Source organism: Podarcis muralis, chromosome 7, assembly GCF_964188315.1.
Source record: "Podarcis muralis chromosome 7, rPodMur119.hap1.1, whole genome shotgun sequence".
Lineage (NCBI taxonomy): Eukaryota > Metazoa > Chordata > Lepidosauria > Squamata > Lacertidae > Podarcis > Podarcis muralis.
This window is the reverse complement of record NC_135661.1, coordinates 51,829,144-51,852,008: the sequence shown is the minus strand read 5'-3', so window position 1 is coordinate 51,852,008 and position 22,865 is coordinate 51,829,144. Positions and strand designations below refer to the sequence as shown.

At 44.7% G+C, this 22,865-nt stretch overlaps 1 protein-coding gene across 5 annotated transcripts in view; it reads left to right on the top strand.

Annotated features, from left to right (window-relative positions):
* ESRP2 (epithelial splicing regulatory protein 2) overlaps window positions 1-22,865 on the top strand; it is a 48,903-nt gene that overhangs the window by 16,814 nt on the left and 9,224 nt on the right. For 3 of the 5 annotated variants that reach the window (XM_028739573.2, XM_028739572.2, XM_028739574.2), the window contains exons 4-15: window positions 3,390-3,503; window positions 4,689-4,803; window positions 5,706-5,804; window positions 5,943-6,003; window positions 8,769-8,879; window positions 9,576-9,708; window positions 10,733-10,775; window positions 12,330-12,631; window positions 17,331-17,552; window positions 17,995-18,193; window positions 21,847-22,066; window positions 22,161-22,338. In XM_028739573.2, the coding sequence (XP_028595406.2) occupies window positions 3,390-3,503; window positions 4,689-4,803; window positions 5,706-5,804; window positions 5,943-6,003; window positions 8,769-8,879; window positions 9,576-9,708; window positions 10,733-10,775; window positions 12,330-12,631; window positions 17,331-17,552; window positions 17,995-18,193; window positions 21,847-22,066; window positions 22,161-22,338 (1,797 nt within the window). The remainder of the gene's footprint in view (window positions 1-3,389; window positions 3,504-4,688; window positions 4,804-5,705; window positions 5,805-5,942; window positions 6,004-8,768; window positions 8,880-9,575; window positions 9,709-10,732; window positions 10,776-12,329; window positions 12,632-17,330; window positions 17,553-17,994; window positions 18,194-21,846; window positions 22,067-22,160; window positions 22,339-22,865) is intronic. The other 2 variants (XM_077931738.1, XM_077931739.1) reach the window with 1 other exon arrangement.

The window sequence follows — 22,865 nt, the reverse complement described above, 5'->3', positions numbered from 1 at the left end:
GACTGCAGTTAACTCCTTACAGAGCTACAGTTCTCTGCGGCCTTAACAAACTACTGTTTCCAGGATTCTTTGGAAGAAACCATGTGCTTTAAAGGCCTGGTATGGATGTGATCAAAGACTCCATTCAGATACTGTGCTCTCCATTTGATAAGGGATGCTAAACCATGATACCTGAATTGATAATCTGTGAATTATGCCCAGCTAGCTGAGGGCCATAGTTTTGAAGCAGGTTTGAAACCATGGTTTGTGCTAACACATTGATGCAGTGTCAAGCCAGAGTTATGGCTGTGTTGCGCTGTCCCTGGAGGTTACTACTACACCTAGAAATAGGAGTGTTGAGCCAAGAGAGTGTTGAGAAACCAGTGTAGCCTAGTGGTTAGAGTGGTGGACTAGCTGAGAATGCCCCCTGCCTGTGAAACTCAGGAGAGCCACTGCCAATCAGGGCAGACAATACTGAGCCAAATCAACCAACCATCTCACTTAATGCAAAGCAGGTTATGGTCGCACAAAGGGAGTAGGGGTTATATGCTGTCAAGCTTGGAGTTGTCTTGAGGAAAAGAGAGCAGACAGATGCTGGCATTTGGCCAACATGCAACTGACTAAACTTGCTGAGCCACTTTTCTCTCTGCTGCCAGATAAATAGCCAGAATCCTGTCCAACCAGTTTCTAAATCTGCTGCTCAATCAGTTTTCCCCTTCTTGGCCCAAATATTCACTGTAGGTAAAATGTATTATAGGAGCTGGCGGGGGCAGCTAAACTTTTAAAACTAAATAATTTTTCTCTTGTTACTTCATGATTCATGCTTAGCACTGCAACTTTATTATTGGTTCTGTTTATGAGCCAGTATAGCAATATCATTGTCGATTATAACGCAGAAAGCCCAGGTTCAGTCTCTGGCATGCATACACACACAGAGAAAGGAGGGGCTGGGAAAGACTTCTGAGACCCCCGAGTGTTGCCAACAGTCAATCCAGCGAGGACTGGGCTTAGTAGAATATGACTCTTGAATCATAGAATTGTAAAGTTGGAAGACACACTGACACATCTAGTCCAACCCCCTGCAATGCAGGAATATGCTGCTTTCCCATATGGGGATCACACCTTCAACCTTGGTGTTATCAGTACTACACTCTAAACCACTGAGCTAAAGGAACCATCAATCAGACTTGATGCCAAGTGCCCATGTGTTATACAGGTTCAAATCTTCACTCTGCTGTCAAGCCTGCTGGGTGATGGTGGGCCAGTCAGTATCTCTCAGCCTAACCTCCCTCAAAGGGTTGTTGTGAGAATAAAAATAGGATTAGTCACATGTACTACACCATAAAACAGACAATGATCCACAATGTCTGACATCCCACTCCAAAATGCTCTATTTCAGAGCTTTCTGTTGCTGCCACTGGTGATAGCTCCCTAACCTGCCTGGGTGGAGATCAGCCCTCTAGACATTGGCAGAGGCCAGTGGAGAAGGAACTGAACTGCATGTTAATCTCCCCAAGACATCAGGAATCAGGGCAATTTTCAGGTTGCAGAGCAAAGCAACCATATATTAAACAACAATGTAAGCAACCTGAGATTTTACCTTGCGGGCTGCTTGAGTGGAATGGCGGGCTACCAGTTTTCAAGACATTGCTGGGAAGATTCTATCTCCCCATAGAAAGCCTCTGCTCTGGATCACTCTATTTTGAATAAATATATTCATGTATTGACCTCAGTCCCCTATTATTGAGATGCTAATGAACTAACTGTTACTGTTTACCAAATGTGTTCAGATACATACTGTGTTTGGATTCCCTCTAACCTGAGTCACCTGCAAGAGACTTCAGATCTGGTGCTTTGGACACTGGATCTGACATTTGCTTTTGCTGTAATTCCTGTAATCAAACACACCTTGGGCACAGCTACACTCCTACAAAACAGACTTGGGGGGAGGGGTGTCAGAGCTCCAACTGCATTTGTTTAAATGTTGGCATCAGGACAGTTTCTCTGAGGCTGCTGAACTCCACGCTCTTTAACAAGGGAGGCCTCTGAACTCCAAAATGTGCAGACTTCTGAAATGTCATGTTAATGAGAATAAAGAATAGAAGTGTGTCTTGGGATTTAGTTTTGAAACTGGCACAAGCCCCGAAAACGCTTTTTTTCTGGTGCATACTGTTTTGCATCATTGGTTTCTATGAGTGAACCTTGAAAGGAGGGAGAACAGGTGGAAAATACTGTTTCTGACAGTAAAAGGCTGTTGTGTTTTTTTGTTTCTTTGCAGACTTCTCGAGACTGGTGGGTTTCTGGTTGTGCTGGTGCTTATTAGCACTGTCTGATAGCTGCAAAAAATATTATTGCAGAAGGAGTGACAATCCTTTGTTGTTTTAAAGAGATCAGTAACTGGGAAGCCCCTGATTCCAATCTGGCCTCAGCCAGCTGTGAAAAGATGTATAGGGTTGTGAAAACACCATACGTGACTTCCGCCAAATAATCCTGGGAATTGTAGTTTACTCCCTCACATAGCTACAGTTCCCTTAAACTACAATGCCCAGGATTCTTCTTGGGGGCGGGTGAAGAGTCTGGTGCTTTAAATGTATGTTGTATATGCAGTCTTGGACTAAGCACTTGGCTCTTCTGCCCTCCTTTATTGAGTTGCTGACCATTGTTTGCTTAACTTTCTCTCCTTATCAAATTGGTTAACAGAAACTTGTTAATCAGTGTTAACTGTTTGGTAGCTTTTGCTAAAACAGCACTGATCTTGCACTGGCATACACTCTTTTGTTTTTTAAAAGGCTGTGGTTGGGACCCATGAATTCACATAATTACTGAGCTTTTGCCAAATTGCTGCATGTGTTTAATCAGGGATAGAATGATATGTGAAACCAAAACTTTCCTGCTCCCAGTTTGACTGGATTGCTCTGCTCTGATCCTCATTTTACTTTATATTTATTGCATTATTATTTTTTAAAGAAGTCTGAGTTACCTGAGTTACTGAGTTACTCAGTGCCTGGTTTGCACATCACACTGGACCAAATCATGGCTTAACACAAACATGCAGCTTCCCAGAGAATTGCTCACATGTACTGTGTTCCTCCCCTAATCCTCTGGTCTGGAGGAGACAAACCATGGACCAAGTTGGGAGGATAAGCTAAGCCAAACCATGGCTTGACTCAGAGCAGCATAGGAGGAGGAGGACCAGGGAAAGACCACAGCAGCCACAATCTCCTCACATTTCCCAAGCCTCTCCCGACTGCATTTCCCAGAATGGGCTGCGCCTTTCAGACATTTTTGCAGAAGCATTCCATTGGGTCATGTTTCAAACACGCTCATTTGGTGACTAGTATTTTAAATGGCAAGAAGAGGGACTGAGTTGGAAACTTGCAAATCTGAATACAACTGTTTGCTTTTTCTAGTTCAGCCAACTTGTATCCAGTGATCTAAAGGCTCTGGGAAGAAACACCTACACATTCTGCACAGATGGCCAGCTCCTCATTCGGCAGGTCCTTCATCCAGAGGCCTCGAAAAAGGTATGTCGCTAGCAGGATCCTAGCACTAGCCTGGAAAACATGAATGCAGCCACTGGTGGTCAGAGTAGGTCTGAAAAGTACAACCCCTTCGCCATCACCATGGCAGATTGTATAGTCTCCAAATGTGAGTAGAACTTGTGAAAGATGCACAGCACTGAACCAAATCATCTCGCTGCCTGAGATAAAATGCTTTTGCAACTTGTAAGAGACACAGAAGTTTCACAATGACTAGGTTTGGATGTTATCATGATGGGAATGGGACCTGCCTTCTGCTGGGCTCCCACACGCTCCCCCTCCCCCCACCCACTATTTAGCATGGCTGAAAGAGATTTTATTTACCACAATTTACATTTCCAGAACCCTAAACTTGTTAATCCCAACTACTGCTGGTTGGAAACAAGTCAATTTCAAACTGACTTATTGAAGCTGGCTTGTTTCGGTTAAGACAAACCACAGTACGGGGCTTTGACATAGCACTAAAGTGTGGGTAACAAAATTAGAAACAAAGGCTTCCAGTCTCTTCCTTGCTGGAGAAGAACAGAGGAGCAGGGAGTTCAGAATGCTACAGGGAGGCAAGGCTCATTATCATCAGAACAAACCAGTTTGTTATATAGTGGTACCTCGGGTTACAGACACTTCAGGTTACAGACTCCGCTAACCCAGAAATAGTACCTCGGGTTAAGAACTTTGCTTCAGGATGAGAACAGAGGCAGTGGGAGGCCCCATTAGCTAAAGTGGTACCTCAGGTTAAGAACAGTTTCAGGTTAAGAACGGACCTCCAGAACGAATTAAGTTCTTAAACCAAGGTACCACTGTAACATCCTAAAGCTGTCACTAAGTATGAACAGAGAGTGCCTAAGTTCCTCTCTCCTCCACTGCCATGGCTTCCTCCAGTAGTTTAAGGTGCTGGGAATGGTAGTGAAGGGCGAACTACAGTTATCAGAATTCTTTGGGCGAAGCAGTGTGCATGAAATATATGGTGTGGATTTGACCTTAGTTGGAGAAACCTAATGATCTGCATCTATGCAGATCTGCATGAGTTTTTGTAACAATAATAATTATAGTTATAATAATGCCTTTGTGTTAGTCTTCTACTATTGGAGAAAACTAAAGACCTGCATCCTTGTAGGATATGAATGAGGCTTTCTAATGCTCTATATGTGTTGTTGTTTTTGTCCATCACAGAATCTCCTACTGTCTGACAGCTTTTATTCATTTTATGATCTGCGCAAAGAGTTTCATGACTGCTACCCTAATGTGGCCCCCGTGAAAGACCAAACTATCCAGTCTATGGCAGAATGTATCCTTTCTCTTGCTCCTTCTAAAGCTGGATTGGCTCTTTGTGTTGATACAGGTTCCAGTGGCCCTACCAACTTTTAATCCAATGGGGTGATCTCTTCTCCCCACTTTAAAGGAAAATGAAAACTTTTTTCTTCCTTTTTTAGTTTTAAGAAAGAGCTGAGCTTACACCACAATGCCACACTCTCTTTAGGGTTTGCCTGTAATGCCCTAGCTGTGACTCAGCACATGTGAACCATTTACCCTTTTCCTGCTAGGTTGCACCAATGGTACTGTAGAGTTGGGGTAGTTTATGTGGCATAATACACTTCAGGTCCCTAGACCACTGTCCCGAGAATAATCCACCCTGCAGGATGCAGGTGTAGGCCATCCCTGTTCTAGAAAACATAGCATTCACCCTAGCATGGATGGGATCTGTAGTCCAAGATCTTTGATCATTGGCCATGATATCTGGAGCTATAGTTCAATTCCTGCTCTATCGCTGTAGTGAAATAACAACAACCCATGTAGCTGAAGAGAGCATGTGTAGTGCTTTTTTTCTAGAAAAATAGGTGTCGGTACTCACCACGAAGTTGTTACAGTAAGTGCCACACATTTCAACCACAAAAGAGAGGTGGTGGTACTGTGTACCCTTGAGTACCCCCTGGAAAAAAGCACTAGTAATTGTGTGTAGCCTTTATTTCATGGAGACCATATATGCTGCTGATGTTTCTTACTAAGCACTTGTGCATGTATCAATTGCAGTCGGATCATCATTTTTCTGAGAGAACTCTTCATAATGGCAGCCTGCTGTCTGACAAACAGAATCAATATTAATCAGCCTATGGTGCATTCACTGCCGTAATTGTGTGTCCTTGTTGCTCGTGAAACCCTTTGCCCTGTTTTCTTGAACATGTTGTCTAGATATAGGCTTTAGGATTAACGAAGCGGAGGAGGATTTTGGAGTGTGGCAAGTGAAAGCCATGGTGGCCATTATTTTCAGCATGCTGCCGGATACATGTGGTAAGTGGAAACAATTGCTTCTGCTGAATGTGGGCACTTTTCCATCATGGCTGACAAATGCCAGTTTTCTCTCTCTTCAATCTTCTGTGTGCATTTCCATTTAAAAAATAAAGTATTTTTTTAATGTGTTTTGATCAGTTGCAGATCACAGGTTCACTGTCCCAGAAACCGTGAAATACAAGTATGAAACTGGACCCTGGTAAGTAGTAGCTTCACAGTGCAGCAATGGGTGCATGATTGGGAGGGGGGTGCAAATATCTCTGTCCCCAAGATGATTCTGTCACCCTGGTGTGAGGAACCATTGGCCCTCTATATGTTGCTGAACTACAACTCCCATCAGCCCCCATAAGCATGGCCCATAGCCAGGGATGATGGGAGTTGCAGTCCAACTACATCTGGGGTGCCAAAGCTTCCCCATACCTGGTGCATCCCATGAATCCGGTTTTCTTTTGATTTCTAGACCTTCTGATTCTAGAGAGAGTTTCTTTGTTGGTGGGGCAGGGAGAGAATGGGTCAAGGTGGTGCAAACATGTACATAAATCTAAAACAAGTTGGGCACTTCTGCTTTTTCTCATTTTAGCATTCATATATGAGTTTTCCCAAAGTGGTTAGTGTGTTTGCATCAGAAATTGCAGTGGGTATAACCAAATGTAATATATAAATCTTGACTAAATTAAACACTTGCTTTTAAAAAAAGAGCCAGCCTAAATCTTTCAGGAAGCTCATTTTTGCTAATACGAACATAATCAGTGGGCTACCTGTTCTGGATTATATAATTCCCATCATCCCATCAGCTGAGGCTGATGATAGTTGAGAATCCCAACAACCTGTGGAGGGCCATAGCCTTTTCCAAACTTGCATACACACACACACACACACACACACACACACACACACACTTTATTCCAGTATATCACAGGTATGTATTTGAGGCGGTGGGGTTGAAGGGGAGCCTTCATAAGTCTTCCAAATATAAGTGCTTGTTTCTTTTTTCCACAAGCACATAAAAGAGTTTGATCCATTATTTTAGTGGTGTTTTCTTTAAACACCAAACTTGTTATGAGAAGAATTTGTCCATGTTGCTGATACAACTTATTCCTCATAAGACATGGAATCCCAGTGGGCCACAGTAAAATGTTTTGCATGAATCCAGAACATGTTCCCCATTTTTTCCCATGCATCTAAAGAAACCTATACGTTGATGCAGATGTGGCCTTTGGCCCTCCAGCAGCTTGGATGCAATAATACCAAAATAATTAAAGCACCTAGACACCAATTGTTACACCATTGCAATCAGACCTTTACTCATATTTTGCCTGTTGCATTAAAAGTTAATCAGGCCCTCGTAAGGTTTTTCTCAAAGAATATCCTATATTCTTTTCTTTCAGTCGAAAGGGATGGGGGAAAGGAGCAGTTATACTGTAGAACTGTATTGCAAACTGCAGTTGGACGTAATGTAAGCGATAAAAGGCAGGCTGCCTCAAATTGTGTGGGAAGGTTTGGGGCATGCTTGGTCTTTGCACTTGGGCTGCCACCAGAGAGAGAGAGAGAGATGACTCTGGTGAAGGGACAACTCTGTTTATCTTGGTGCTCTTTCTGAGCTTCTTGGAAGTCTCCTGCCTTGCAGGCTACCTTGAGTCAAGGGCTGCCCCCTCTCTTGAGCCAACCTTCTCAGCGGGCATTTGCACACTTTGCTCTTCACTCTTATTGTTAGTGTGTCTCTGACTGAGAGTGCATTTTGTCAGGCTGAAATGAAATCGCCAGGAGCGTGTAATCTGCTGTATTAGTGAGTGGGCAGTTGGCATCCAGGCCAGCTGACTGACAACTTGCTTGAGAATTTCCCCTTCCCCAGCCTTTCCTCAGTCCCATTTCCTGGGTCACAGGATGTGTGGTAGTTTTGCTGGGTCCTTGAGAGATGGAGAAGGGTGTGATTGGATTGCTTTAAATTAAAAACACGCAAATAAGCTAATATGGCAAGCAGCGGAAGGGAGAGAAAAAAGCCACAGGCAAATTTACAGATGGACACAGGCAGATGGACAACAGGGGGCTTCCTGCAGCTTGTCAAATCTTTTGGATGGTTTGATTTCTGATAGTGTGCTGTTTTTCTTTTATTGCATTGGATAATCTGGATTCTTTTTTTTTCTTAGATGTGTTATATATTCTGTGCTGCATCACAGGGGGTTCTTTTATTGTATGGGGTGTTTAATCTTTAAGCAGAAACGCAGTATCTTTTTGGTTGTTGTTAAAAATGTGATAGTGAAATGACGAAATTTGTCCTTTATTTGGGAGGTGGCAGTGTGTCTTGAATGGCATCCATTTTCCATTGCTCAAACAGGGACACAAGCTGCTTCCTTATACCGAATTGTTCTTCCAGCTCAGTGCTATCCACACCAGGGGTAGCCTCTAAATGTTTTGGCTGTGCAGGAAAGAGCAATCGCAATAGCCTTGCCAGTCCAGTGTGCACCTATGTTTTGCTTTGAATGCACTGTCTTGGAGCGGTGTCTTTCGCTTCCTGCAAGCTCAAGCTCATGTTTCATTTCACATCCTGGCTGGGATCCAAAGAGCTATTTTCATCCAGTGGAATGGTTCACACTTCCCCCTCCTTAAATATCCGAATTCTCCCATCCCATATCACAAGCTCTCTCACATTTAAAACTATGTGGACACCTGAGTTAGCGGGATGTGTTATTGTTCAAGAAACGCAAGTACACAGATGCTTGGGTTGCATAGAACTCATTGCGTAGTTCTTTGGCTCCTGGCCTCCATTGTGAAAGGGGTTGAGGCTCCCACTTCAGTGGCTGAAGTTGTGCACACCGGAATTGCCAAATAACATAATTTGTTTTGTAGAAAGAACTCAACACTGGTGTGCTTATTACATGGTTGCTTGCAGCATAGTTTAAAAAGAATTGCGGAGTGCTTGGATCAGTTGCTGATCTCAAACGTCCTCCTTTTTCTTTTCCACAGTAGTAAATCAGAAGCAGTGGACAGCGAAACAGTAATACGTGCCAGAGGGCTCCCTTGGCAGTCTTCCGACCAGGACATTGCTCGGTTTTTCAAAGGCCTTAATATTGCCAAGTAAGATCTGCTGTAAAGTTCCCTGTTCAGGATGCAGTGCTATTTGATTTCATTGCTACAAATTCGTATGTGTGTTACATTTTCCTGCTGAAGGATTCTGAGCGCTTGGGAGAGAAAGAGGCATTTAGGCTGTCAGCCCATATGACTTGAGAAGTCAAGAGACAAATAGGCCCCAGCTGATAAGGGCCCTTAGGGTTGCAGCCTTAGTTGTCTACTCAAGTCCCAAACTTTACTGCAGCGATGGACAACCTCTGGCCAGGGGGCTCTGGCTGACCCTCAGGGCACTCCCTGCTCTCCACAGACCCGTGCCAAGCTCTGCACCTTTCACAAGTGCTTTCCCCTGCTGAAATGTGTTCTTGAATAGTGATGTTGCTTCTGGCTTGCTTTGATGGGGGACAGAAGGGGGCGGGTGTCTGACTTGCAAGGTTGGGAATGTAGCTTGAAGTACCAAGCTAAGAGTCAGATCCATTGTTCTGACCAATTTTGCCTCTCCCCCCCCCCCCACCAATGTATGTAGCCCCTGGAATGTTCCCAACAAATCAATGTGGCCTTTGAGCTGAAAAAATGTTCCTGCTTTTCCTTAAATATGTCTTGCATCCATGCACTCTGCCCCGGAAGAATTAAAGAGTAATTGGTTTTTTTCAGGATGTAGGTGAAGTCATCCTTGTTCATATTTTTTGTGTGTCTCCCTGCTAGAGGTGGGGTGGCCCTGTGCCTGAACGCCCAAGGAAGGAGGAATGGAGAGGCCCTGGTGCGATTTGTCAACTCTGAGCAGAGAGATTTGGCCCTAGAGCGGCACAAGCACCACATGGGTAGCAGATACATTGAGGTACATTGCTTGGGTTCAGGTCTGAATGCTTTTGGATGTTGTTAGCCCCTGTGGTTTGTACAAGAAAAAGTGGGGAATGGGTGAATAAATGAAAAGAAACAGATTTATCTTTACTAGGTTTCCTATTTCAACATTAAATCCAAGCCATTGTCAAATAATACTAGCTGTTTGATCTAACATCACCAGAAAAGAGAGCACATATTTCCATAAAACGTGCATGTGCTAATTTGCAGGTAAATATGGAAATTCAATAATAATTAACTACAATTGAAATAGAATTGAGATGCTATGATTTAAATGGATGCATCTCATCCTAGTGGGGAGTAAAATGGAGGACTGTCCTCTGTAAAATAGGACATGTGGTCATGTTAATTTGAGGGATCATCAATATGTGCCCACATGGTCCCCTCCCCTCACTCCTCCCTCTGCTGAAATTAGGCTTGGAAGATGCATTTTGCCTGGCCTTTGGCTTGGAATCAACTTGATCCCCTTCCCCTCTATCCTTTTTCCTGTTTCCTCCTTCTGTGATGGAACTCCTATTTGGGGACTTCCTTGGCTTTTTTTTTCTGGCCCACATAGGACCAGTCTGGATAGTTGGCCTTGGTGAAGATTTGACGTTTTCATCCCCAAAAAGTTTTTGATTTGAGTTTCTACTGAAATGAGGCTGCATTTTAATGTTGTATTTTCATCTTGTTTTTAAGTTGTATTTTAATCAATTGTTTTATACCTGGTGTTAGCCACCCTGAGCCCGGTCTTGGCTGGAGAGGGTGGGGTATAAATCATTTTTTTTATTTTTTTTATTAACCAGTGTAATAGGTTGCTCTGTGTGTGGCGCTTCTGGGCCCAGAAGGTTTGCTGACCTCTGCATTATCAGATCAGTAAAGTGCGTTTTGCATGCACAGAAGGGTTAAAAACCCACGTGTCAAAAAAAAAAAGTCCAGAAGTTATGCAATGCTACTGTTGTTCATATTTAGTAGTATAATCTGTCACACCAACACAGTACTTTATTTTTTTCTTACTTCAGGTTTACAAAGCAACTGGGGAAGAGTTCCTGAAGATTGCTGGAGGTGAGAAGTTTGGAATAAACCTTTTCAGCTTTGCCATTGAAAGTTTGCTGTTGTGAATGTTTGAAAACAAAATAAATTTATAGTGTACTATCCATGCTCTATTAGCTTCCTGGTTAGACTACTGTCGTGCACTTTACCTGGGGCTGCCTTTGAAGGCTACTTGGAAACCGCAGTTAGTTCAGGATGGCGTGGGATTACTAGCTGGGACTGGGCATAATGACAATATTGCTAACTGCACTGGCTCAGTTTCCAGGCCTGCTTGTGAAATAATTAGCAGTAAACAAGAAAGACCTGCCTCAAAGAGTTACCCGAGTTACTCCCTGTAATGTATTGTAATGCTAGAATGTGCTGAAGTGTGCAAGTGCAGGGGAACTGAGTGCTTGACAGTACCGTATTTTTCGCCCTATAGGACGCACTTTTTCCCCTCCAAAAATGAAGGGGCAATGTGTATGCGTCCTATGGGGTGAATGTAGGCTTTCGCTGAAGCCTGGAGAGCGAGAGGGGTCGGTGCGCACCGACCCCTCTCGCTCTCCAGGCTTGAAGAGAGCCCCACCGCCAGCCCCACAAGCTCGGGGAACAGCGAGGAGGCGGAACGCCGCCATCCCACTGTCCCCTGACTTGGTTAGAAGGCTGGCGGGGGGGGGGGAGAAGCTGCTCCTCCCCGTCGCCAGCCCCGCAAACTCGGGGGACAGCGGGGAGGCACAGCGCGCCTGTCCCGCTGTCCCCCAACTTGGTTAGAAGGCTGGCGGGGGGGAGAAGCTGCTCCTCCCCGTCGCCAGCCCCGCAAACTCGGGGGACAGCGGGGAGGCACAGCGCGCCTGTCCCACTGTCCCCCAACTTGGTTAGAAGGCTGGCGGGGGGGAGAAGCTGCTCCTCCCCGTTGCCAGCCCCGCAAACTCCGTCGCCAGCCCCGCGCCTGGGGGAAAAAATAATTTCCCCCCCTTTATTTCCCCCCCCCCCAAAAAAAATCTAGGTGCGTCCTATGGGCCGGTGCGTCCTATAGGGTGAAAAATACGGCACTTTATAGGTGCCATTGAATCGTAGGTAACATTTGATAGGGTTGCAACATTTAACCAATCGCATTAGATCAAGGGTGGTTGACCTGTGGCCCTCCAGGCCACTCTTGGACTCCAGCTTCCATCAGCCCCAGTCAGTGTGGCAAATGGCGAGGGATGGTGGGAGTTGATCAGCAACATCTAGAGTGTCCTAGGTTCCCCATCCCTGGGTTAGATGAATTCATTTTGAAACACTTTTGATCATCTTAAAAGTTGCTTCAAAAGTTGGGGAAAGTATCTCAACGACCGAGCATCTATCCTGCATGCAGGTTCCAGGATCGATCCCTGGCATCTCCAGGTAGGACTGGGAATGCCCCTTTCCTGAAACCCTGAAAAGTTGCTTCCAGTCAGTGCAGACAATACTGAGCTAGATGGACCAATGGTCTGACTTGGTGTAAGGCAACTTCCTAGGTTCTTTGGTCCAGTGAATTAAATGCCAGGTATGTGTAAAAGAGATATAGCAAATTATTGTAACTCTTCACCCCCTACCCACCCTCAGGTACCTCCAATGAAGTAGCTCAGTTCCTCTCCAAGGAGAACCAAGTCATCATCCGGATGCGGGGTCTCCCTTTCACAGCCACGCCCGAGGATGTCCTGGGGTTCCTGGGACCTGAGTGCCCCGTCACAGGAGGGAAGGAGGGGCTTCTCTTTGTCAAGTATCCAGATGGCCGGCCTACGGGAGATGCTTTCGTCTTGTTCGCCTGTGAAGAGTACGCGCAGAATGCACTTAAGAAACACAAGGAGATCCTGGGGAAGCGATACATTGAGCTCTTCAGAAGCACGGCAGCAGAGGTCCAGCAGGTTAGAGCACTTGCCCAATTCTGTGTATATGGGGGTGGGGAGAGAGAAGAGTGGCTCATCACTGTGTCACAGGGAACTGCAACGTCTGGAGGGCCAGAGGTTCCCCATCCCTTTCTTGGCAAGAAGCTGCATTGGTGCTATGAGGTGACTGAGGGCAGACAGAGGTTGTTGGTGGGCCAGGGCCCCATTCGCCCAGCCTCCACGGCTTCATTCTTCCATCCTACCAGTAGGAGCTTTGAATTCCATGCAGCCAAAGCAAAGGTCAGGGGCAGGGCTGCTATTTCTTGCTGAGGCCTTTGCTTCCCCTTCCTTGTCACACAAGCAAGCGAGAACTAGAATTCAGTCCAGTCTTGTTCTTTCCCCACTTGCAAGGGCAGGGACTTCCTGAATGAGAGCCAACCTGGGTTTAGCACCCAAAAATCACTATTGTGAAGAAACAACTGCTAGGTAGTGGAAGGTGGAGAATTGCTATACCGAAACTCGTCATCTTGGGGTCAGGTTGGTGCATCCATGTAACGCATTATTTACTGAACCTCATTTAGGAGCACACAAAGCTGTGTTATACTGAGTCACATGTGAACTTAAGAAGCTGCCATGATGATGGGCCATCTAGATCAGTATTGACCTAGGGCATGTCCATGCCCTTCTCATTGGTCTGGCACATGCAGCTTCCATGTCTGTGCAGTTATTCCATTGAATCTATTTTTATTAAAAGCAGTGACTGATAAACAGAAAATGCATATGCAGACGCTGCTGACATGGAATCCTATTTTTAACAAGTTAGGAGTTCTTGAACAGGAAAAGAAGGCAATCTAAGCTCAAACCCAGGGCAGGAGCTGTGCTAGGCTGTAATCCTAACCACATTTACCTGGGAGTGAGTACCATTGAACTCAGTAGGACTGACTTCTGAGTGGACATGTTTAGGATTGCACTATTGTTAGCCTGTTGCAGCAGAAGCCACTAAAGCCTCACCAAGCCTTCTGTAACCTGTTGCCCTCCAGGTGTCTGGGAGTGTTAACTTCCATCACTGCCACCCCACCCCCCCAGCCAGCACAGTTACTGATGGGAATTCCAGTCCAGAACATCAGGAGAGCAACAGGCTGGGGCAAGGCTGACCTCACAGATTTTTGTGTGTGGCTGAATAGCTATGACCGAACAAGTGCATTACCAGACAGCAGCCACTTTATTTGCTGCTCTGCCTCCCTCTTGTCCTCTTTTAATCAGCTTTTGAACAATGGGCCTCAACAGGCAGCTTGTCTCCAATTATTTCTGTCTGGTTTCTGTCTGTTGGGAGGAGCCCAAGAGGGAGAAGCTTCAGAAAGCAGCTCATGGGAACTGGGAGGCAAGGGGACCAGTGAGAAGCAGAGATTTCCCCTGGCCCAGATCTGGCAAATGATAATAAGCAATCTTTCTGCAAGTGGGAGCTGGTGGTAGCTGTTGTGTTTGCGCTGTGTGTGTGTGTGTGCGCGCGTGTGCGCTTTTTGGAACATGTAATGTCATTTCATGGAGGCTTTCCTTGTCATTGAAACAAAACGGTTGAGTGGGGCTCAAGTTATAACAGCTATTTGTAGCATTTAACCAACTTTAGCAGTTGGTTACTTTTCATTTATTTTCAGATTATGTCTGTTCCACTTAAATGTAATGAAACATAATAACATACCAGAGAAAAATGACCAGGGTTCAGGTGTCATAATACGTCTGAGGCAGGTAACCAATATCACTTCTTGCATGATTAGTGGGAAGAGCATCGCAAGCTAAGCAGTGTGGCAAGGAGAGGCTTGCACTGGTTTTTCCAAGGATGTCCCAAATTAATCTGTAACTCATATTTCTATTTTGGGGGGAGCTTGTTTAAAGCAAGCAAGGATATCAGAGGCTGCTAGTCTGCAGTGCTTGTTTCTTTTTGGCAGCTGGACAGAATTACAGTGTGTGCACCCTTTGTTCAGAGTCCTTGCTCACTTTGTAAGTGCAGCGTGCCTTGACCCCCCCCCTTCCCTTCTGTGTATATGATGTAAAGGTGCTGATGTAATGTGGGCTGGGATTGTACCAATAATGAGCAATTGAGAGAGTGGCACATTTCTTCCCACTTACTACAGCCTGTTGCTCTTCAAACTCAGTTAAGTTTCTCTCTCTCTCTCTCTCTCTCTCTCTCTCTCTCTCTCTCTCTCTGTCTCCTGGGTCATGGAAATGATGTACTAGCTGCCCTTGGACTATCATATATTTGCTTTAATAAACCAAGATCAAACAACCCTGTGATTAAGGGAACAAGCAAACCAAGAAGTCTACAGTTTCCCATTTTGTCCAAGCTAGGAAATGAACAAGCTTTGGAACAAGCCAGAAACCCATATTCAAACCGTGGCTTAATATCCTGGCTTGTTCTGGAGTTATTAACTATTGTTTCCTGGTTTGGGTGAAATGAGAAATTATAGTTAACTGAAGAGTTCCTGGCTTGTTTTTCTTGCTGCAATGGGAAGAGTGAAGGGGTTGGATAAGTAACCCAAGGCTTGTCCATATCTTGGCCTGTCAAACTGAGATATGATGGTCCGCAGCAACCCATTGCAGGACTCTTTCTGCATTTCCCTGGGGTGATTCCCCAAGCAGGAGAAGATCTACCTGCTTAGTTTTACTCCTATATCACTTACTTGCTCCCATCTGTGCTCACAGCTGAAGTTTCATAATGCTGGCTAGATCCCCCCTCCCCTGGCTGCAAACAGGTATCTTGTGCTTCCAAGTGCAAAGTGTAGCATGGTGTCCTCTAGCAGCTGTGGGGAACCTTTGGCCCCTCCAGATGTTGCTGAACTACAACTCCCATCAGCCCCAGTAAGCACAGCAAATGGCCAAAGGTGATGGGAGTTTTAGTTGGCAACATCTGAAGGGCCAAAGGTTTCCCCTCCCTGCTCTAGATTTTAGTTCATTTTTTCCTGAATTGCATTCTACATATATAAATTGGATTTCCAAATTCTTTTAAAAATTGTAAGGGGAGGGTTAAAAAAAATATTAAAGCATCGATTGGTGTGTGTGGGTGTGTGTTGCAATTTTTGTTGCCTTAACTTGATTATAGTCATCAAAATGCAATGCTCTCCCCAGTGTGGCCCGTCTGGCACTGACATGGACTTTTGGTGCCAGGCAAAGATGCCCCTCTTCTCCCATGCATTTGAGAAAATATGGTTTCTATTGCTGTTTCTGTGTAATATTGCTGTTTTGTTGCTAAACTTGATGGTGGTTTTTAATTGCGTGTTTAAGTCTTCTAGAGACTTTTTGTATTGCGTCATGACAAACAAATTGCATAAATAATAAGTGGCATATTTTGATCAACAAATCTCTGTGAAACAGAGTTTGTTGCAAGTGAAAAAGCGCCTTCCTAGCAGCATTTCTGTTTCACTGTGCCTTATCAGAACAGTTGCAGCTGGATTTTTAAGTTTAGTATCCATTCCTCAATTTATGACATATTGAGTCCTGCAAGTCACACTCTGGACCACAGCTGAACAACTGCTGGCCCAGTTTGGATTATCATATTCAGTTTTAATTAGCCTTTTACCTGTGCATGCATCCCCTTTGATCCTCCCTTTGTAGCCCGAACAGTCAAACCAGGAAGTCTCTAATTAACCATAGTTTCCCATTTCAACTGAACTGGAAAACTATAATTACCACATTTGAAACAAGACAGGACATTAAGCCACAGTTGGAAGCTGGTTGGCTATCATTGCTTGTTCTGAAGTTGGTGGTTTGTATCTTGCCTGTTTGGAAAAACTAGAAAACAATTACTTCCTAGTTCAATTTCCTTGCCTCATTGAAGGAGATGGTGGATCAAAAGAGCTTTGTGTTTGTTTATGCAAAAACCTACTCTGCTATTCTTGTCCAAACGTGGCTACTGTGTTTCCTAAGATGTGAACTTCTAGTCTTGTGCTTTGGGTTAGTTTGCAGTCTGGAGCTGCTCTGTATGATGCTTTTGCCCTTCTGAGTTCTTGGTTTAATTTTAACTTTGGTTTGTAGCGCATCACCTGCCAAGGGTTCAGGGTGGGAAACAGCAATTTCATATGAGTGAGAAGATAGGAGGAGACCTTCTGGATAAGGCCAAAGGTCTTTCAAATCCAGCTTTCTGGTCTTGCAAGTAGGACTTGAGCGCCACAGCACTTTCCCCTCCTGTAGTTTCCAGAAACTGCATTCAGAAGCACACTGCTTGTGGCAGTGGAGGGTGGAACACAGCCATCAGGGTTTAAAAAAAAAGATTTATTGTAATTTTACACATAACAAAAAAATAAAATCAGCAATCTATGCATAAGCAAAAACCAATCGCCTAAGTTGTCAAGCCTTGTTAGGGAAAGCTGGTACCTTCTTGAATAAATATTATTTTCCAATGAATAAATAAATCCCCCAAACAGACAACAAAATCCAATCTGCAGCAAGAGGGGAAAACTGTAACACATATAAGACACGCATCCTCTAGATCTACCGTACTGAATAAAACTTACCCAGTTTTTCATAAATAAATCTTTGTTGTTGCTTACTCCTTGAATGAGCAATTCTGCCCATGGCAGCGTATTCCAATAATTTTGCATGCCAATCTGTTACATGCGTTATAGAGGGTTAGTATCATTCAGCATTCAGTTTCTGCCTTCTGGCTATGCCTCCCATCTTGGAAAACGTCCCTTTTACTCATCCCTGCTTGCTTCTGTTTCCGCCCCTGATTCTTTGCCAACAGGTCCTCAACAGGTACATGTCGACGCCTCTCATCCCCACCCTCCCCACACCTATCATCCCCGTGATGCCACCTCCGTACACCATCGCTGCTGGCAGCGTGCGAGACTGTGTGCGGCTCAGAGGCCTGCCTTACACGGCTGGGATCGACGACATCCTGGAGTTCATGGGAGACGCTACTGCAGACATCAAGCCACACGGAGTCCACATGGTCCTGAACCAGCAGGTATGGGAATTCAAGATGGTTTCCCTAGCGTTTCAGTTAGAAGCAACGGGTGGAGAAACTGAATTTGGCCATTGGAGAAACAGCCCAAGAGCTCCCAACTTCTTCATTTATGTAATGTCCAGAGAAGGCCCAATCAATCAAGCTGGGATACGAACTGCGCAGAGAAGAATCCTCCTGTGGGAGGGGGGGGTCACATGATCCCAGAGAACCAATCGTGTGTATTGCCTTTTAACATCTCTTTAAATATTGATGCTTTCAATATTTTAGACATGTAAATTGTGCAGCAATCAACGGAATAATTCCTTTAAGAATTAAAAATAAAGCTCTGCTTAAAAAGAATAATATGCTAAAATTACTGATGGGACCACTGACTACAAAAGTGGGGAGAATGCCCTGTTTGACTTCTCTTCCATCCCCTTGCCTGGTTTCTTCTCTCTTCCAGGGCCGTCCCTCGGGCGATGCTTTTATCCAGATGAAATCTTCTGACCGGGCTTTCCTGGTGGCCCAGAAGTGTCACAAGAAGATGATGAAGGACCGTTACGTGGAAGTGTTCCAGTGTTCAGGAGAGGAGATGAATTTTGTTTTAATGGGTGGCACTTTAAATCGTAGTGGCTTGTCTCCGCCACCATGTAAGTTACCATGTAAGTCTCCCAAGTTCTTCTGCTCTCTTCTGTGCTGCTAACGGGGGACGCTCTGGTAGGTGCTGATGGCGCTGCGGTGGGGGTCTTGCCCTCTCTGTCTTGGGTTGAGTTGCAGTCTGTAATCACTCCTCCGTGAATAGGCTGGGATTGGAAGCTGGGCCCCAAATCAGATGTGATTCTGAAGCTGTTAGGGCTGTCGACCGCTTCAATAATTTTAGCTGATTGATCACCTGCCTTTTAACTATACTTTTGATTTATTTATCTTAATGAATTGAGTATGTGTATCGGCAACCTCTCAATGTAGGTGCCTTTTTTGAGGAAGTCAAGGGTAACTTATTTATTATTATTTTTAGGGGGGAGGAGACTGTCATTCATTGCTAGAAGGGAAGGATATCTGTAATAAACTTTCACAGCCCTAATATAAGCATACCCAGGGCATGGTCTTGAGGGCACATGATAGAGCAAATTTGCTTATCCTCCATGAATTTGTCCTACCCTCTTTTAATCCACATGAACCCCTATCCTGAGTTTCATTTATTTTGCATGTTTGTTTATAAGATTTGTTACCTGCCTTTCACCATAAGGTCCTAAGGCGGGTCACAACAATATAATCCTACAATTAAAAACAAGTACTGTAAAGCCATTTGTAAAAAATAAATCATAAAATGCATAACAATTCTTAAAAAAGCAGCACAAAATAGGTTAAATAAAACAAAATAGTGCCCCCCCACCCCAAAAAATAAACATAATAGTAATAATAATTTATTATTTATACCCCGCCCATCTGGCTGGGCCTCCCCAGCCACTCTGGGCGGCTTCCATAAAAACCACAAATACAGTAAAATATCACACATTAAAAACTTCCCTGAACAGGGCTGCCTTAAGATGTCTTCTGAATGTCAGGTAGTTGTTTATCGCTTTGACATCTGCTGGAAGGGCGTTCCACAGGGCGGGCGCCACTACCGAGAAGGCCCTCTGCCTGGTTCCCTGTAACCTCACTTCTCGCAATGAGGGAACCGCCAGAAGGCCCTCGGCGCTGGACCTCAGCATCCGGGCAGAATGATGGGGGTGGAGACGCTCCTTCAAACATGTCAAAAGCTGTGGCAAGAAGGTGCAGCTTCAGCTTAGAATCATGCAGCCATAGAATTGTAGAGTTGGGGGACCAAGGGTCATCTAGTCCACCCCCCAGCAATGCAGGAATGACAGCTTAAGACTCCCTGACAGATGGGAATACAGTGGAAGCTGAGTCATGATAGTGTGTAGGTGCATCTTTGTGGAGTGTGATTTCCACAATTTGGGGTTACCACCATTCCCCACGCTTCAGGTGGTGGTGGTGGAATTAAGAAGAGAGCCCCCATCCCAAGCCAATCTTAACACCAAATAATGTCTGTAGGAAGTTCAATAATGGAAGAAAGGAAAGACAGAAATGTAATAAAAAATAACGCTTGCCAGTTAAAACTGGCCTGAACTATTCTAACCAGCTAACAGTGCAATGTACGTTTATTAGAAAGTTAAGTCCTGATAAGTTCAGTCGGACTTACTCCCAGGAAAGTCTACATAGGATTGCAGCCAGTGGAACATACTTTTAAGTAACTATGCTTAGTTTCATTGTGTAGTGTTAGATGAAGGGTTGCATTGGTTTCCTGCAGCCCTGTATTTTAAAATATTTGGGGAGTATTGGTAGCTAGAGATGCCCCCCAAATTATTATGTACTTTGCTTTCATTGGGGGACTGTGTTAACCTCATTACCCCAAAAAATCTCTGCAATAAATTTCACCTTTAGCAGAGCTTGCTTGGCAGTTACATTTTTTGTGCTTTTCTTTTTTTAATTGAAGCAATTTGCTCTGCAGCTGCCAATGAGATTAATCTCCTACTACCTCTTTGCAGTAGGGAGGTGCTGGTCTTCAGGGACACAGCTTGTTGTTGAAGACAGAGCATCTATTGGGACAAGGGTTTTGATGGACCAAAACTGAGTGATGAAACAATGCATTTTCACGGTCTTAAAACACTTTATAAACAGTGTGGCTGGATTTATTGCACACCAAAGCAATGATATCTGCAGCTTGGCATTTGGGTTTTGTTTTGTTGAAGGACAATAAAAGGGTGGCTTAAGAGCCAGAACTTGAAAGTATGGGTAGGTGACTTCCACATTTTGCTAGACAGCTCATGGCTTAAAATGTAGTTGAGACAAGGATTGTGAAAAAATATAGACCAGTTGTTTCCAGGGCTAAAAGCAACTATTGCTGTTTTGATGCCACAGTGACTGTTGAGCTTATGCTGCCAAGCCTACCAATCTTAAGTTGCTTTTTACAGACAGGAGGAAAAACAACAGCCAGAAAATAAAGCCCCAAGAGGACACACCAAGCTTTCCAATAAAGTAGAATATGCAATGAGGGTCCATTTATAATAAGCACAACATACAATAAGGCCTACAAATGCATGCATATTCTTTTAACATACTGCAATGTACGCACACATCCGTGAACTACTTTCAGTAAAGTAACTCAGCAATACATTTGCTGGCTTTTAACACATATTAGAAGAAATGGTTCACTCATGTTTATACTTAAATCAAGATGCTGGGCCTAGTCAGTGGGCTAGATCCTGACCTTCCCAAAGCCCAATGGGCCATTTTAACTGGTGGGCAGAGTCATCTGTCACCTTTTCCTTTCCTGTGTGAAACAAACCATGCGTGTCAAAGGCATGGGGATTTTCAGGTGCTGCTGATCAATAGTAAAATCAGCTTTTGGGAGGGAGGCACATGTCACGTATGACATCAAGGACATGGCTTGGGGGAAATGGCCAAAATAAGCCTGTGGGGACAGGATCCCCACCACTGACTTAAAACAATGAGAACCAGAAACTTGCCTTGCTACTCCCGAGAAAGGACAAAAAACCTGCGAAACTCATTGATGAGGATTCTGAACAGATGACCATGCACTGCCCATCACATAAGCTTTTGCTCACCAGTTTCACCTTTCAAAGTGTGAACTTGTACTCCACATTTGCACTTCGGTCATGCGGTTTGTTTGTATATAGCATTTTCCACAGATGTGTACTCAAAGTGGTTTACAAAAAAAAGTCAAAATACAACAGCATGATAAACATAATGTGTAATTAAATGTATTGATATCACAATATCCCTAACTGTTCAACAAGTAACAGTTCGCTTAAAATATAAAAGGAAATGTAAGCCGACATAAAGTTTACCAGCACACCAGTTAATTTCCCATAGCTGCCCAAAACTTTATTTATTACATTCATGTGGCAGACACAGTTCTCCCCCTCCCCACTTTATCCTGACAACAACTCTGTGCGGTATGGTTAGGCTGAGAGGCAGTGACTGGCCCAAGATCACCTAGTAGGCTCTGTGTGGAGATTTGAACCAGGGTCTCCCAGGTTCCTTGTCCACCATTCTAGCCCCTAATGCCATGATAGTAGCAACCAGCAAGTAATGGCAGCCACTAGTAGCAATGATGGTAGTAACTAGCAACCTACCCCTCAATTTTATACCTACTCAAAAGGCTGGAACTCCACTTGGAAGTTTTCCCGCCAGCAGCTCCTGGGACAGAGGGCCGGGGCCTCACCTGTCCAATGGATTCTGTCTTTGCTAACTTGCTTTTGGGGTTTTGTTTTGTGATCTTTATCCACAGGTCTTTCTCCTCCAGCCTATGCCTTCCAGACAGCTGCCGCCGTGATCCCAACAGAAGCGGCATTATATCAGTCGCAAGCGCTCTTGCCTCAAACCAGGTCCCAGCAGGCTTCGGCTGCTGTTGCCGCTGCTGCCGCTGCCGCCGCCGCTAGTCCAGCTGTGACCTACTACCCAACTCAGGCTGCTCAACTTTACATGAACTACACAGCTTACTACCCCAGGTACTATCCTGTTTAGGCTGGTAACTTTTCCAGATAGGGTGAACTTTTTGCACCTGCATGTGCCCTTGGACCAACCATTTTCCTTTCTTTCCAGCCCACCGGTGTCCCCGACCACAGTAGGGTACATCACAGCACCCCAAGCAGCAGTTGCAGCCGCTGCCTCAGCCACGCACACTCCAATGCTGCCTCAGCCTGGTGCCCTTGTCCGGATGCAGGGATTGCCCTATAATGCAGGAATGAAGGAAATCCTCAGTTTCTTCCAGGGATATCAGGTTAGTCTTGGGTTTCTACCTTTGCTTCACCGTCTGTGTCACCAGGCAGCCTCTCAGCTGAGAGCTGCAGCCGGAACTTCTTGCATCATGCAGTTTCCACATTTAATCAAGCGGATCCTGCAGCAAAACGTTGCAGTGAGGATCACTCCTGTTCAGGTCTAGTGAAGGCTAACAGGAAGGAAGTCAAACCAGGGCCACTGAGAAGGAAGAATCTTCATGCCTGGGACAATCCCAACATTTGCAGAATTTGTTTTAAATGAAGAAGGGACCCTAAGGGTACAAAGACAAACAAACCACCAACCAACAAAAATAGCACAAGGGCTTCGTATCTGGGTAACCACAGAATGTTGGGTATCTGCTGGAAAAGGGGATTGGGAGTGAAATGCCTTGTTTTGGAGAAAATGGCCAGTTTGGAATCAGGAGTACTCCTTCTAGCTGGAAAGGATACACTTCAACATCTTCTTTCAGGTCCCACTTCTTTTATAATTGCCAGCAGTTGTTTCCTTTGCCAGTCATACATGTAAATG